The 17012-nt window shown below is 42.1% G+C and overlaps 1 protein-coding gene and 1 long non-coding RNA gene across 8 annotated transcripts in view; one reads left to right on the forward strand and one right to left on the reverse strand.

The window, feature by feature from the left end:
• The window catches only part of LOC102438001, a 153893-nt gene that overhangs the window by 81315 nt on the left and 55566 nt on the right, over positions 1–17012 (reverse strand). Inside the window, exon 2 of the long non-coding RNA XR_001348392.2 lies at positions 11055–11166. This is a non-coding gene — a long non-coding RNA (uncharacterized LOC102438001). The remainder of the gene's footprint in view (positions 1–11054; positions 11167–17012) is intronic.
• The window catches only part of MRVI1 (murine retrovirus integration site 1 homolog), a 110715-nt gene that overhangs the window by 73218 nt on the left and 20485 nt on the right, over positions 1–17012 (forward strand). For all 7 annotated transcript variants that reach the window (XM_006089618.3, XM_006089621.3, XM_006089617.3 and 4 more), the window contains 6 exons: positions 2677–2707; positions 4008–4148; positions 4606–4737; positions 7957–8098; positions 11088–11137; positions 11693–11800. In XM_006089618.3, coding sequence (XP_006089680.1) covers positions 2677–2707; positions 4008–4148; positions 4606–4737; positions 7957–8098; positions 11088–11137; positions 11693–11800 — 604 coding nt within the window. The remainder of the gene's footprint in view (positions 1–2676; positions 2708–4007; positions 4149–4605; positions 4738–7956; positions 8099–11087; positions 11138–11692; positions 11801–17012) is intronic.

Consider the following 17012-nt stretch of genomic DNA (forward strand, 5'->3'; position numbering starts at 1 on the left):
ACATCCACTAGAATGGTTATACTAAAAAAGATGAACAATGTCAATGTGGAGGACTTGGAATCCTCAGTAAAATGGTATAGCCACTTTGGAACAACAGTTTGGCAGTTCTTCAAAAACTTAAACATAGTTACCATATGGCCCAGCAATTCCATTCCTAGGTATATCACAAAGAGAAATGAAAATATATGTCCACACAAAAATTTGTACATAAATGTTTACTAGCAGCATTTTCATAATAGCCAAAAAGTAGAAACAACTCAAATGTCCATCAACTGATGAATAGGTCAACAAAATTTAATATATTCATACATTGGAATATTATTCAGACACAAAAATAAAATACTGATATATGCTACAACATGGATGAACCTTGAAAACATTATGCCAAGTGAAAGAAGCCAGTCACAGAAGACCACATGTTGGTTCCATTTATAAGAAATATTCAGAATATGGAGACCCATAGAGGAAAAAAAGCAGATTAGTGGTTGCTTGGGGCTGGGGGTGGGGGTTTGGAAAGATGGAGAGAGACTGTTAATTATTGGGTACAGGGTTTCTTTTTTGGATGATGAAAATGTTCTAAAATTGACTGTAATGATGGTTGTAAAATTCTGTGATATACTAAATACAACTGAATTGTATATTTTATAGTAAGTGAGTTATATTTCAATAAAGTTGTTACAAAAGAGAGTGAAAAAAAAGGGAAAGAACAGTAACTGTAAAGGCCCTGGGGCCACTGAGTAAGTGTGTTTGAGGAGCAGATTGGTCAATGTAGCTGGAGAGTGGGAAGAGGAGAGTGTGGTAGGGGCTGGTTCAGAGAAGGCCTTGATTTTATTCTAAGGCCTATTAAGGGAGTTTGAATTCTGAGGCAGGCAATGCCATCCAGAATGGTCTCCTTGTATGTCCCCTGCAAGCCTCTGTCTTTTTGGAGGCCCGTTTCTTGCCCCCTACTTGCCTATGCCAGTTCACAAGGCATAGCTCTCTGCATCAGGAGCTGGCTATGTCTGTCATGTGACTACTTTAACTAAATCACACCTCTCGGAGTCCTCAGGGCTTTGTACATTTTTTTAAAAGTGTGTTCTAGCAGAAAATGAGTCATCAAAATAGAAAAATAAGTTTGATCAATGTGTGATAAAAATATGCAAATTTCACACAAAGCCAAAGCTAGGAGTCAAAAGCAAGCTTAATGAGTTTTGATAAATCATTTAAGCAATATGTACATGCTCTAGAACAGTGATGGTTCTAGAGCTCAGCGTGTCAGCATTTTGAAAAACCCTAACTTAACTCTGGTGCCATGTCACATATAGAAATTTTCTGATATTTGCAACCATAGTAAAACAAAGACTTATATTTTTGATATTTATTTTATATATTTAAATGCCATTTAACAAAGAAAAATCAACCAAAAAAATGAGTTTGCGTGTCACCTCTGACATGCATGTCATAGGTTCGCCATCACTGCTCTAGATTATGTTGGCTGGCCCACAGCAAAAAGGGCCTGATGGGTGGGGTTGTGACAAGAATTGTAAGCATTAACCATCTTTGCAGTTGTTTATCCCATGCTCTGCACTCTGCTGACTTGCTGGCCATGGGGTCTTATTGCCTCATCCTGACAGGAAGGCTCTCACAGTTCCTTGTCGGGGTGAGAACCAGCTCTTGCAGAGATAGCTGACCCTTACCTTTGCTCTTGGGGTCCCCCCACACCTGTCAAAGGGAGGAAGCTGTGTTTCCTGAGAGTCTTATCAATGGCACACTCTGTTGCCATGTCCTATGACGCTGATAGGCCCTCTCCCAGTCCTCCCACCCCAGCACAGGAAAGGGCCTGTGCATTATTTACATTGTCTGGGTTTCAGAACAGGGCTAGCTTTAGTTACCAGTAAGAGTGGTGACAGCAGCAACACAGTGAGCGTGCAGATAAGAGGACTGCTTGCTGTGGGAACCACACACGATGACGAGGAACCTCTCAGAACGACACGGCTTGCTGGATCTCTGAGTCCAGCTGTGAAGAAGAGCTCTGGCCACTCTTTCCTACCTTTTATTCTGTCTCATTTGCACCCTTGTCATAATCCTCAGAGACAGGAGGAAGGTCAAGCTTTGTGGAATGGGTAATCCGAAAAACTATTGTGTACAGTCTATAAAGTATGTAGCACATGCACTTAGTAAATCTTCAAAACCAGCCTGTGAATAAGTTGTGATAACTAACATCTGAGTGCCTCCTGAGTGTGGATGTCATGTATATACATATGTGTACACATGCACATACATGTATATATAAATACACCTGTGTATATGATATATGTGAACACACACATATACACACTTGTACACACATGTATATACATACATATATTCTTTATAAGGCTCCTGTAAGATAAATATAGTATTCCCATTTGACAGATGAGCAAACAGAGAGAGATTAAAAGAACCTGTCCAAAGTCATGACTAGTAGAGGCACTGATGGAGGACTGCCCCCAGGATCTAGTATTTTCCACGACACTTCCTCTGGAGGAGTCAATGTCTGATAGAATATCTCTCAGATTACAGAGCTCACACAAAGTGTACTCTGAATCTTTCTTGTCTTATTAACTCCGCTTACTCCGTTTCTGGAAACCCATGGTCTGTTGGTTGTTCAAACATAAATTGGATAAAGTTCATTTACATGTCTTTTCTTTTCCACAGTGCCCCTCCGCTCACTGAAAAGGAAGTTGAGGTAAGTAACTCCAGTGCTTTGTGAAATTATGAAGCCTGGGCTTGACTGGGTTTTATTTATACTCTTGTTGAGGGGCTAACCCAGGAATGGAGAATCTAACATTGAGCATTATTGATAAACTTGACTGAGAACCCCACCCACTGACACTGGTGAAGAGGTTTACAAGGGCCAGCTCCTGGCCTCAGGTGGATGCTGACACAATCAGTGCTCAGCAAGGCGAAAGCAGCACAGGCTTTGGAATCAGTCTGTGGTTGAAGCCTGGCTCTGCTACTCTGTCTCACTTTGAACAAGTTAATGACCTCTCTGGTCTTAGTCTCTTTATCCATATGGGGATATAACAGTTCCCACAGAGAGGGTTTGAGGGAGTAAATGAGGTGCATAAAACTCATGGCATTGCTGGCATATAGTAGATGCTCAATGAGGAGTAGCTTCAATATTGCCATCATCGTCATCATGGGGTAAGTTCAGGGCCTTCAGTCCTCTGTCTGGAGATTTCTGCTCACTGTGGACCTTGTTACATGAACTTCAGAAGCTCAGGCGGAGTTCTCTCACCCCAATGGTATAAATCTGCTACCACTTGCCTCAGGCCGGGCAATGAAAGCTGTAAAACGAAAGCCATTGCTTCCTTCCTGTGTAGTCCATCTGTCTACTTCTCCTCCCCAGTAGTTTCCTGTTACTCCAGGAATTCCATGTCTGATCAGTACACCTTTCAAAGTTCATTCATGCAGGCTGCGTTTTTGGCACGGAATATTTGTTCCAGAAAGTTTCTCCTGACAGAATCATACCTGGCCTTACTCCATCTCCTGGCAGCTCATAGCTGCTTTCAGGGGAGGATTTGGAAGATGCTGGTTGAAGTTTGCTTTAAGTCAACAAGGCTTACATCTCAAATTATCTTTACAGTGGTTTCATGCGAAACCTCCAAAACCCACATGTAATAAATCCTAGCGTGAATCCAAACTGCTTACACAATCAGCTGTGCTGGCCCAAGTTTATCTAAACCCAAATACAGGATGTTATTTTCTTGAAGTTCAGGGAAAAGTAAAGCGTTATTCTCTTACTATTCCTCAGTAAAATGCATTTGGTCTCTGGTCCTGGGAAGGACCTAGCATGGACCTCGGGGTACTAGCTCACCATTCTTTGTGCAGTTGGCCGTAAGGGAGAGTTCCACGTGTGCACTATTACTTTGGTGACTGGTCCAGGAGCTGATGTCAAATGCTCATGTGAGAAACACACCTGCAGCCGCCCGCGTTCCCTGCAATAACTCCTCCTAGCACCTCTCCCACACTCTTGTTCCCAACAGAACGTGTTTGTACAACTGTCCTTGGCCTTTAGAAATGACAGCTACACCCTGGAATCTAGAATTAACCAGGCGGAAAGGGAACGCAACCTGACAGAAGAGGACACTGAGAAGGAACTGGAAAACTTCAAAGCTTCCATTATGGTAATTGTGGAGCCTGACTGGGAATCCTTGGAGTTAGGACTATCTTCAAGGGCCATGCTGGGCACCCTGCTTTTCTTAGTCACCAAGTAGTTTCCTGAAATGAGAAATCAGGCCAAGCCCTGAGCCAGACAGTCTTCCTCAGAATGCTGAGAGGAGCTGAGGCAGAGATCCTGAAGGACTGGTGACCTCAGGGCTCTGGGTAAGGCCACTGAACCCTTGCTATCTTCTCAGGAGGGGGCTGGGTGAGCTGGGATGACAAAGGGAGCTGCTTGGGAACCAGAGACCCAGATGTGATTCCCTTCTCTTAGGCCAGCCAGGTATAGAGTGTCCACATGGGGCATCTCCAGTCCCCAGAGGGAGCTGTAGTCCCGGCCCTGTAGAGGCCCCTCCTCTCAGGCAGGACGGGGACCAGGGCTCATCCTGTGAGACCCCAGGTGATTTCCTTCTCACTCCTCAGTCTTCAGCTTCACTCTGGCACCACTGTGAGCACCGGGAGACCTACCAGAAGCTGCTGGAGGACATCGCTGTCCTGCACCGCCTGGCTGCCCGCCTCTCCAGCCGGGCTGAGATGGTGGGGGCCGTCCGCCAGGTGAGCCTCGCCAGCTCCCAGCCCTGCTGACTGGCTCTGCCCGCAGTAACTGAAGCAATAATATAAGCAGTGACAACTACAGATACCACTGATTGATGGCTTCCTTTGTGCCAGGCAGCCTATGTACATTATTGTGGTCTTTTTCAGAGTTTTTTTGGTGGACCACTAAACCCTCAAGTGCTCCTTGTAAAAGCTTTCTGTGGGCACATACAAACTCCCTTCTTTTCTTGGAGATTTCTAATGCATAGTGCAATAATCAAGCCTTTAAGAAGTCTTATAGTGAAGAAGCCTGTTTAAGTTTACCTCTGTATTTCCCGAATTTGAAGAATCACCACCACTCCTTTTATTTGTCTCATAAAATATACCTACTCAGTTCCCATGGAACTAGTATTTGGCAAAACATGCTTTAGGAAAAATGGCTCTTTCATTTAATTCCGCCCCCCCCCCCCGCCCCCCTCCCCCCCCCGCCCCAGCAACCCTGTAAAGTAAATATCCTTATCCCCTGATGAAGACATAAAGTCTCAGAAAAGTAACAGCAGGAGTAGTGGCAGAGCTGGGGCCCCAGTTGGGCTCCCTCTCAGCCACATGGCAGTCCTGAAGCACACAGAGCACTGCCCTGGTCCCGGATGGTGTGTAGGATCAGGCTGCCTGAGGTCTGATCTTGCCTCCACCTGGGTTCACTGTGTGGCCTTGGGCCAGTTACTGAGCTCTCTGTGCTTCAGCTTCTCCAACATAACATGTGGCTGTTGGTAGTATCCGCGTTGCTGCCATATAGGGTTGCTGACATACTCGTAAAACCCCTGGATGTTGTTATCACTGCTGCTATGACCGTGGACCCATGTCCTGCTGCACTGACTGCGTCAGCAGGGTGTTCCTGGGACAGTGCTTGTAGAACAAAGGAAGGACAAGACACTGGCTGTCCCACCCCTCTGTCTTCCAGGGGAAAAAGCTCCTGACTCAGCAGCAGTACCCAGGAAGTCAATCCAGCTGGGAGCAGCCACAAAGGAAGAGCTCAAAGGAAGTGGCTGGTCTCAGCTCACGGATATAGGGAACTTTTCCAGGGCATGGTCGCTGAGCATGTCCCTCTGTGGTTTAGGCAGGCCCTGGGCTAGGCACTCCGGGGGACCCAAGGGGTATAAGCAGACAAAAATCTTTCTGATCTGTACAGCTCTCCCAAACATGTTTCTAGGCCCACGTGTGTTGCTTACTTCAGTCTTTACCCATCTCCAAATGGCTTCTTATCCCTAGCTTCCGAGTCAGTCCTCACCTCTCTCTCTAGTTCCCCCAGACTGTAGGCACACCTTACTGCCACCAGTCCCACTCCGTCAGTCTAATTTCCACGGGTGGCCTGATTATGTCATTCCCTTACTTTAAGACAAGGCCCTTCATAACCCAGCCCCAACTGCCTTTACTGTGAACAAACCCAACTGCTTGCTGATTCCTACATAAGTGGGATGTCCTGTACATCCCTAGTTTTCCAGACAGTCCTAGTATTTGCCTATTGTCCCAGCATAATTCTTTTTAAAAATTTTTATTAAATTTATTGGGGTGACATTAGTTAATAAGATTATATGTTTCAAGGGCACAATTCTATATCACATCATCTGAATATTGCATTGTGTGCTCACTACCCAAAGTCAAATCTTCTTCTGTCACTATATATTTCACCCCCTTTACCCTCTTCTACCTCGCTCTACTCCGTTCCCTCTGGTAACCACCATACTATTATCTGTATTTATGAGTGTTCATTTGGTTTTGTTAATTTTTTGCTTTCCGTTTTATATCCCACATATGAGTGAAATCATATGGTTCTTGTTTGTTTGGTTTTTGTCTGACTTATATCAGTTAGCATGATATTCTTAAGATCCATACATCTTGTAGTGAATGACAGTATTTCGTCTTTTCTTATGGCTGAGCAGTATTCCATTGTATGTATATACCACATCTTCTTTATCCAATCACCTACTGAGGGAGACTTAAGTTGTTTCCATGTTTTAACCACCATGAATAATGCTGCAGTGAACATAGAGGTACATATAAACATTTACAAATAAATGTTTTCAAAATTTTCACGTAGATGCCCAGAAGCGGTATTGCCAGGTCATATGGTAGCTCTATTCTTAATTTATTTTGGAACCCCAAAATAAATTAAGAAAGGAACCTCCATATTGTTTTCCATAGTGGCTGTACCAGTTCACATTCCCACCAAAAGTGAATAAGGGTTCCTTTTTCTCCACAACCTCTCTAACACTTGTTATTTCTTGTCTTGTTGATAATAACTATTCTAACAGGGGTAAGATGGTATTTCATTGTGGTTTTGATTTGCATTTCCTTTATAGCAAGTGAAGTTGAACATCTTTCCATACATCTGATGGCCATTTGTATGCCTTCTTGGGAGAAGTATCTGTTCAGGTCTTCTACCATTTTTTTTATTAGATTATATTTTTGTTGTTGTTGAGTTGTATGTATACTCTATATATTTTGGATATTAGCCCCTTATTGGAGGTATCACTTCTGTTTGGCTGGTTGCCTTTTAGTTTTGCTGATGGTTTCTTTTGTTGTGCAGAACCTTTTTAGTTTGATAGAGTCTCATTCATTTATTTTTGCTTTTGCTTCCCTTGCTTTGGGATCAAATTTATAATATCCTCTCTAATACCAACACCCATAAGCTTAGTACCTATGTTTTCTTCTATGTAATTTGTTTCAGGTCTTATATTTAGGTCTTTGATTTCAGCATAATTCTTAATAGCACTCCCTCTCACGCTCCAAAGCACTCCTGTTTGGAGGGTAAATCCTTTACTCAGATACAAGGCCTATGGTTTCCTGTCTCTGTACCCTTGCTCTTAGAGTTCCCTGTCCTGAATGCTCGTTGTCCCTGATGTCCATGTCTAAATGCCCAGCTGCTGCCTACACCCTATAGCTACTTCACTCCATCTCCATGAAGCTCCTTGACTCATTCTCTGTGAGCAGAGATGATTCTCTTCCACCTGCCATCACCTGAAGCTTTATGGCTGTGCTTGTTCTTGTTCTCTGAGTGCAGGTGCCTGCAACCCTGTCTCAGCTTACATGGTGGGCAGCAAACTCTTGGAGGGCAGGGTCATGTCTAATTGGTCCCTGTATCCTTTTGATTCACCCAGCCCAGAGCCTCATTCAGTGCAAACAAGTGCTGATGAGCCTTTATCCCAAATGCCCGTGTGTCCATGCTCTCCTTTCCTGCAGGAAAAGCGCATGTCAAAGGCAACAGAGGTGATGATGCAGTACGTGGAGAACCTGAAGAGGACGTATGAGAAGGACCATGCAGAGCTCATGGAATTTAAAAAACTGGCGAATCAGAATTCAAGCCGCAGCTGCGGCCCCTCTGGTAAGGAACCAGAGTCCTGCCCTCCTCTTGGGCCTGCAATGTGGGTCCCTGATGTCTCCAGGCTGGGATTGCATCTAACAGGGCTGCCCCAGGACCCATTTCAGATTGAGCAAGGTTCACTGCCCCTGCCAAATGCTGCCCACAAGGGCTTCGCAGCAGCTGTTCCAAAGGGGCCAAACATGAATGGCCCCAAAGCAACTGTGACACAGTGAACCAGAGCGGCTAACTCTGACTTGAAGCCCATGGTTTGTGAGAGCTCCCTCCACTTTGTGAAAGGACAGACCCCAGACCTTTGTGCTTTGGGGCCCCCTTCAGGCAACACACACTTTAGACTTTACCCTGGAAAGCATTAGGGATCCAACCAAAGATCTGAGTCAGGGAAATGACATGATCATATGCAGCGTTTAGAAGGTTCCCTCTGACTATGGTAAGGCCAGTACATTCCTGGGCAAAGCCAGAGACAGGGAATGCCACGAAGCTGCTATTACAACAGCCCAGGTGGAAGATGAAGTCTGGGTAGTTAAGAGGGAGTGAGAGCCTGGCTAAGGGAGATACTGTGAGATGAATAGCAGGCTCGTGAGCAAGACAAATGTTTTAAAGACATACTCTTTTTAAAAAGGTTTTGTAAAATTGCTATAGGAGCACAGAGGAGGGGGGCAGCCTGAGGTAGTCAAGGAAAGTTTTACAGAAGGATGGTGTCTGGGCAGTATTTTAAAGTAAAAATAGGAGTTCTTCAGGCAAAAGGGAGAAATACATCCTGGTGATATTAACAGCATGTACAGAGGTGTGTGGTTGCGGGGTTGAGGTATGATAATGACAGGCTGAAGGTGAGACTTGGTAGATCAGGGCCACATGCCAGGCCTTTGTCCCTGAGGCAATAAAGGAGTCACTGGTGAGTTGACATCACCCGACATTCTCAGACTATATTTTGAGAAGATCTATCTGACTTGAGGGTGGGTAATGCTTGAGGGAAGGGCAGACACTGAGGTATGGAGACGGGTTAGGAGGCTCCTGAGCAGTGCAGGAGGACAGTGTCTTGGAACAGAAAGTCTCCTTAGGCTGCCAGGGTTTAGGCTCTGGCTGATGCCGGTGGTGTCAGTGGGAGAAAACAGACATTTTAGGGACAGGAATCCCCGTGGAATGCAAACATCCGTGTTACCAAGAGTAGGAGGAGGGTAAGTACAGAAACTATAACAGATGGAGAAACCTTTATAAACAGGAGGTTTCACAAGTTTCCTGGGGAATATCACTGATGCTTCCCAGCTCCAGATTGTCTGCTCTGGATCTTGGCAGCCAGGTTCCTGACCCACATGCGCCTGGGCCTCTAACAAAACACTCCCTGTCAGTGCTGGAAGTTGGGGAAGTCGCCATCAAAGAAATCCTAGTACCTGTGTTATCACCCTGCAAGGTGCCGTGTCCCCTATGGACCACCTTAGCCAAGATTTATGAAATGAGCAGGTACCCATTCATTCTACAGGCGTTTATTAGCACCTTTGGTGTGCCCACGTGATAGAGAGGGAAAGGGCACACAGTCCTGACCAAAAGAAGCTCCCAAACCTGTGGGGAGAGCAGGGCAGAGTAGCCAGTGCTGTGACAGAAGTAAGCAGACTTCCATGGGGAGCACACTGCATCGCCCCCCCTTCAGTCTGGGGGTGGTGAGAAAGTGCCTACAGTAAGAAGGGAGCAGGTAGCTGAGTCTTGAATGGTGAATAAGGTTTCAGACATTTGTTCTCACTCCACTGTTTTTTCAAGCTATACCCCAGCTTGGCCCATACAGAGGGGCCAGCACCCACCCAACAGGTGTGTCCATCAGACACTCTATGACCCTTCCCTAATATACAGTGTTTGTTTGTAAGCCTTTACATGATTTCTGGCAATCTTTGTCCTTGCCTGAAACTCTAAAGACTACAGTGAAATAAAAATACCTCTGATTTCAAGAGAAGTGATACACATTTAAAAGAAAAATATGACGCCTATTTTTTTCTAAATATGAAACATGCTGATGGTCTGCATTTTGGATTTTTTTCTTAAGATCGATTTTAGAAGTGTAACTATTAGTCATGAGAAAAACATACTTGTCAGGCTCTTAAAGCAAATTATTTTCAAATAACCCATTGATATTCCATGTAATGAGTTACAATAATGCTCCATTCATTCTACTGTTGACACTTTTGCCCTTTCCTTTAAAAAATATCTTTGACTTTGATGGGTCAAAATTGTATCTCATCTCATAGTTTTAATTTGTATTTTTTGACCTTTTCAAATGTTCCCTGGACATTTGTATTTCCACTTTCATAAATTCTCTAATTATAACTTTTGCTCACTTATAAGAGTAGTATTTTATTAATTTGTATGAACTCTTCATATATAAAGAATATTTTCTGGTTCTGCTTTTTTGGCTGACTAGGACACTTCAAACCCTTTAACCACAAATACTTTTTGCTGGAAAAAGATAAAGCAAACATTAGCCTAAAAGAATAGCTGAATCTACAAGAAAAGAAATTGAAGTATTCGGATACAAGAAAAGAAAAGAGAACTGAAACCAAGCTGACCCTGCAGCCTCCTTGCGACCGGAGTCAGCCTCAGTTATCTGGGCGCTGGGCTTTGCGCTTGCACACAATCTGAGATGAGGCCCTCAACACCCATGGCAGAGGTGACTCTAAGCCTCCCATAGACTTTCCAAGGTCTGCATCTTCAGACAAGAAAAAAACAATCACCAAACAGCAGAGAAAGAAATCAAGGAAGTTTGTTTTGCCCTGAGCTCTAGTAGGAAAAAATACTTTCTCTTTTCTCATAGGAAAAGTGCCTGCTCCAAAAGTACAGGCCATTACAGAAGTGGTGATGCAATATGCAGAGAATCTGAGAGGAGCATGACCATGAGGCCTCTGGCCCATAGATGCCATGGTTTAGTTTCTAACTATCTGTTCCCTGCTGGAGGCTGCTCTGAAAAACTTACCTGAGTTCTCCTCTCTGTTCCCTCCTGTTGCAGAAGACGGGGTCCCTCGCACAGCGCGGTCCATGTCCCTCTCTCTGGGAAAGGTATGCATGTTCAAGGGATACCAGGGCTCCTGGAGGAAGTACAACAGAAGTTTCTACAGTCACCCAGGAGATCCTTCATTCCTGGACCCACGGGGGCGGGGGGGAGGGGGGGGCAGAGAACCTCTGGACAGAGTCTCTAATTTGGCTCCCCACACTTTTTAGCTCATCCTCCAGCCTTCTCTTGCTCATAGTTTTCCTGACTGTACCATCCCTTAAATGAACATGAAATGATGCATAAACCTTGGTATTGCTATAGTTTTCATACACTATCAAGGATGTTACACAGACACTGGGGATCATTTTTGTTTAATTTCTTCAGGATTTAATAATCTAAAATAGAAACATGCTGAGACATCACTCCCCACTAACAGAAAAGTTGTGTCAACTTTGGCTACTCTCTCCATACCAACTCCCACCACCATCATTACCCCAAAGCAAAACTATCCAGTGAATGTTATTACAGCAGTAGGAATGAGTAGGTACAGTCAGGGCCTTTCTGAACAGTGGGTGCTACTCCCTTCATGACAGTGAGCCTGGTCACTTCTCTTTCTATAGAACATGCCCCGCCGGAGGGTCAGCGTTGCCGTGGTTCCCAAGTTTAATGCCCTGAACCTGTCCAGTCAGCCTCCAAGCTCATCACCCATCCCCTCCTTACCTGCCCTGGTGAGTATGATCATGTTTGCCTGCTGACCCTACTTGACCTCTCCCTCAGACTCACTACTAGGTGGGTGACCTATGTGTGGGCAAAGTCAATAAGGTGAGTTCATTCCCAGCACAGATTCTGGGCTATGGGCTTAAAAAGCCCAATATAGATGAGGCTCCATGTCTTCCACTGCCCTGAGAAGAAGATAGTAAGTGGTATCCTTTTTCATGCTTAAACCACACCATCCAAGGTGGGTACGATTTTGTCCCACTCTGCAATGGGCTTCAACACCTGAGCCGCATTGTATAGTGGTAGAGCTGAGCTTTGAACCATAGTCTCTGATTCTAGAGCATGTATTCTTTAAAAAACAACAATTCATTTTAATTTTTTTATACTTTCAGTCACTTTCAAACACAGTCAAATTTTACAAAGTTACAATTTTGGCATATAAAAAATTGGGGGTAGGAACAAAATTTCTTCCAGAACTGGCTAAAGAATGTCACAGTGTTTTAGAGTTTGGACTTCAAAGTAACACCAGATCTGAGTTCCAACTATGATTTCCCCTTTTTAGCTTGTGACATTAGGCAAGTTATTTCACCTCTCTTTGACTCACTTTTTCCTAAGCTTGAATTCTTAAACCCAATGTTATTCTGTCTTGATTCTTTGCAATATTGTTTATAACAATGAAAAGATGGAGACTACTCAAATGTCCATTAATAAGAGATTGGTTAAATAAATTATGACATCCCTATAAGGAGTTTCTATATGCAGTTGCTAAAAATGATGATTAGAATATAAATACAGAGTGGGGCAAAAGTAGGTTTACAGAGTTTAGTGTTATATTATTGTTTATTAATTATTGTATTATTTTCCATATGAACAACTATAAACCTACTTTTTCCTCACCCTGTATTTATTGACATGAAAAAATTTTCAAATTAGTAAAAAGGAGTTAAATACAATATATACAAAAACAGTATATACAGTATAATTCTGTTTTGTAGTTTTTAAAAGTGGTTTTCTAGGTGTAGAAAGAAAATTCTGGAAGCATATATGTAAAACTATTAAGAATGGTTATCTATATGCAAGGATAAAACCACAGGTGATTTTTAACTTCTTTTTTTTCAGGTTTTTTTTTTTATTTCAAGAAAAATGATTTTAAATATAATAATGTTACATGAAATAAACATTAATATCTCAAGAAAAACGATTTTAAATATAATGTTACATGCAATAAACACCAATTAATCAAGAAAAATGATCTTACATATAATATTACATGCGATAAACATTAATATTTCAAGAATGAAAGGATTTTAAGTATAATAATATTACTAAAACGTACTAACATAGTATGATATCATAACAGTTGTAGGAAATATTAAAAATCTTCAAATAACAGGATTACTTCTATTATATTCTAGTATATTTTTCCCCCCTGGCTCTATTTTGGTTCATCAGTTTATGTTTTTCATTATATTCCACAAATAAGTGAGATCATAGGATATTTATCTTTCTCCAACTAGATTATTTCGCTTAGCATGATGCTTTTTTAAAAATCTTTAATTTCTTTATTGGTTAAGGTATTACAAATGTGTCCTCATCCCCCCATTAACCCCCAACTTCCCCCCCACACACTCATGCTCTCATCCCCCTGTTGTCTGTGTCCATTGGTTTGGCTTATATGCATGCATACAAGTCCTTTGGTTGATCTCTTCCCCTTACCCCCACCCTCCCCTACTTTCCCTCTGGGGATTGATAGTCTGATTGCTGTTTCTCTGTCTTTGGATCTGTCCCTGTTCATCAGTCTAGTTGTTCTCTATATTCCACAAATGAATGAGATCATGTGATATTTATCTTTCTCTGACTGGCTTACTTTACTCAGCATAAAGCTCTCCAGTTCCATCCATGCTGTTGCAAATGGCAAGAGTTCCTTCTTTTTTTACCGCAGCGTAGTATTCCATTGTGTAGATGTACCACAGTTTCTTAATCCACTCATCTGTTGATGGGCACCTAGGCTGTTTCCAAATCTTAGCTATGGTGAATTGAGCTGCTATGAACATAGGGGTGCATATATCCTTTCTGATTGGTGTTTCTGGCTTCTTGGGATATATTCCTAGAAGTGGGATCACTGGGTCGAATGGGAGTTCCATTTTTAGTTTTTTGAGGAAGCTCCATACTGTTCTCCACAGTGGCTGCAACAGTCTGCATTCCCACCAGCAGTGCAGAAGGGTTCCTTTTTCTCCACATCCTCTCCAACACTTGTTGTTTGTTGATTTGTTGATGATAGCCATTCTGGCGGGTGTGAGATGATACTGCATTGTCATTTTGATTTGCATCTCTCATATAATTAGTGACTTTGAGCATGTTTTCATATGTCTTTCAGCCTTCTGTATGTCCTCTTTCGAAAAGTGTCTATCTAGGTCCATTGCCCATTTTTTGATTGGATTGTTTATCTTCCTATTGTTAAGTTGCATGAGTTCCCTGTAAATGTTGGAGATTAAACCCTTATCGGTGATATCATTGGCAAATATGTTCTCCCATGCAGTGGGCCTTCTTTTTGTTTTGTTGATAGTTTCCTTTGCTGTGCAAAAGCTTTTTATTTTGATGTAGTCCCATTTGTTTATTTTCTCTTTAGTTTCCATTGCCCTAGGAGCAGTATCAGAGAAGAAATTCCTTCAGCATATGTTTGTGATTTCGCTGCCTGTGGATTCCTCTAGTATTTTTATGGTTTCCCATCTTATGTTTAAGTCTTTTATCCATTTTGAGTTTATTTTTGTGTATGGTGTGAGTTGGTGGTCTAGTTTCATCTTTTTGCATGTATCTGTCCAATTTTCTCTACACCATTTATTGAAGAGACTGTCTTGACTCCATTGTATGCTCTTGCCTCCTTTGTCAAATATTAATTGGGCATAGTGGTTTGGGTCGATTTCTGGGTTCTCTATTCTATTCCATTGATCTATATGTCTGTTCTTGTGCCAGTACCAAGCTGTTTTAAGAACAGTGGCTTTGTAATACAGCTTGATATCTGGTATTGAGATCCCACCTACTTTGTTCTTCTTTCTCAGGATTGCTGCAGCTATTCGAGATCTTTTTTTATTCCAGATGAATTTTTGGAACGTTCGTTCTAGATCTGTGAAATATGCCGTTGGTAATTTAATTGGGATTGCACTGAATCTATAGTTTGCTTTGGGTAGTATGGACATTTTGATGATGTTGATTCTACCAATCCATGAACATGGTATGTTCTTCCATCTATGTATGTCTTCCTCTATCTCTTTTTTCAGTGTCCTGTAGAGCATGATGCTTTTAAAGTCTATTTTGTCAGGTATGAGTATTGCTACTCCAGTTTTTTTTTTCTTTTCCATTTGCATGGGAAATTTTTTTCCATCCCTTCACTTTCATCCTGTGTGTGTCTTTTGTTTTGAGGTGGGTCTCTTGTAGACAGCATATAGTTGGGTCATCTTTTTGTCCATTCAGCTACTCTACACCTTTTGATTGGAACATTTAATTTATTTACATTTTGGGTTATTGAGAGGTAGTTATTTATAGCCATTTTAATTCTGTATTAAAATGGTTTCTCTCTCTGTTGCTTCTCAGCAATCCTTTAGAGCAATCCCTTTAGCATTTCTTGTAATGCTGGCTTGGTGGTGATGAGCTCCTTTAGTCTTTTTTTTTTGTCTAGGAAGCTCTTTATTTGACCATCTATTTTGAATTATAGCCTTGCTGGATATAGTAATCTTGGTCTCAGATCCTTGCTTTCCATTACCTTGAGTACTTCATGCCATTCCCTTCTGGCCTGTAGATTTCTGATGAGAAATCAGGTTTCAGCCTTGTGGGAACTCCTTTGTAGGTAACAGTGTTCTTTTCTCTTACTGCCTTTAAGATTCTCTCTTTGTCTTTAATTTTTGGCTTTTTAATTATGATGTGTCTAGGCATGGGTCTGTTTGGGTTCTTCTTGTATGGGGTTCTCTGTGCCTCCTGAACTTGTGTGACTTTTTCCTTTACTAGGTTAGGGAAGTTTTCTACCATTATTTCTTCAAACACCTTCTCTATTCCTTTCTCTCTTTCTGCCTCTTCTGGCACACCTACTGTTCTAATATTGTTACGTTTCACATTGTCCCACACTCCCTTAAAATATCCTCCTGTTTTTTAATTGTTTTTTTCTTTTTGGTTCTCTAATTGAGTGATATTTTCAAGTCTGCCTTCTAATTCACTATTCGATCCTCAGCCTCCCCTAATCTGCTGTGTATTCCTTCTGATGTTTTCTTTATTTGTGATATGTCATTCTTTATCCTAGACTGTTCTTTTTTCATAGTTACTATATCTTTTTTCATACTGTTGAGCATTTTAAACATCATTACTCTGAACTCTGTTTCAGATCAATTTCTTATCTCTGCTTCATTTATCTCTTCTTCTGGAGAATTCACTAGTTTTTTCATTTGGGGGTTGTTTCTTTGTTTCCTCATTTTTGTTGTCTGTTTGGGTTTGTGACTATGTTTTAGATAGATCCTCTATACCTCTCAATCTCTAGTGCAGGACAGTGTTAAAGGCTGTTTCTGACTAATTGGATCAGGCAAAGACTCAAAGCCTCCATCTTGATGCCATCTTATATTTCTAATAGAGGCCTAGTGTGCGATTTGAAATCACACAGCGCCACCCACTCCCTCTCCAGACCTTGAAACAGCCACGGCCACTGCTGATCAGGCCCTCCCCCAGTGCAGGCGCTCGGAGGCCCCTGCTGCCTCTGCCCCTGACACTGCATGCATAACCTCCTCCTGTCCGGTCAACCTGTTACAGTGTCCCAGTTAATTAGCATATTTCTCTATTTTATATATATATAAAATATATAATTTTTACTTATAATCAGAAAAAAATCAATTTCAATTTTTTTAAACAAAGACAGTTCCTATATAACAAAATATTTTCCAGCTCCCCAGTCTTTGCGAACCTGCTTAATCCTGTCTAACACTTCTAATTCTTTCTCCAGTTGTTCCTCCATGCCCTGTCCATGACTAGCAGTACTCTATAAGGAAACAATCTGATATGTAAGCAATAGGTGAAGTAGATTCAAGTTCTTTTGTGCCAAGAGGTGGCAATAACTCATAAACCTCTTTCACCTCTTCCTGCCTTGAATGTTTCAATCATCTTTGAAATCAACATAAACTCCCAGATCATCCACTAAACCAAAGGAGCCTAAAAAATTTTTTTAAAAGGAGCTTAGGAGGGCTA

The sequence above is a fragment of the Myotis lucifugus genome, unplaced genomic scaffold (genome assembly GCF_000147115.1).
Source record: "Myotis lucifugus unplaced genomic scaffold, Myoluc2.0 scaffold_61, whole genome shotgun sequence".
Lineage (NCBI taxonomy): Eukaryota > Metazoa > Chordata > Mammalia > Chiroptera > Vespertilionidae > Myotis > Myotis lucifugus.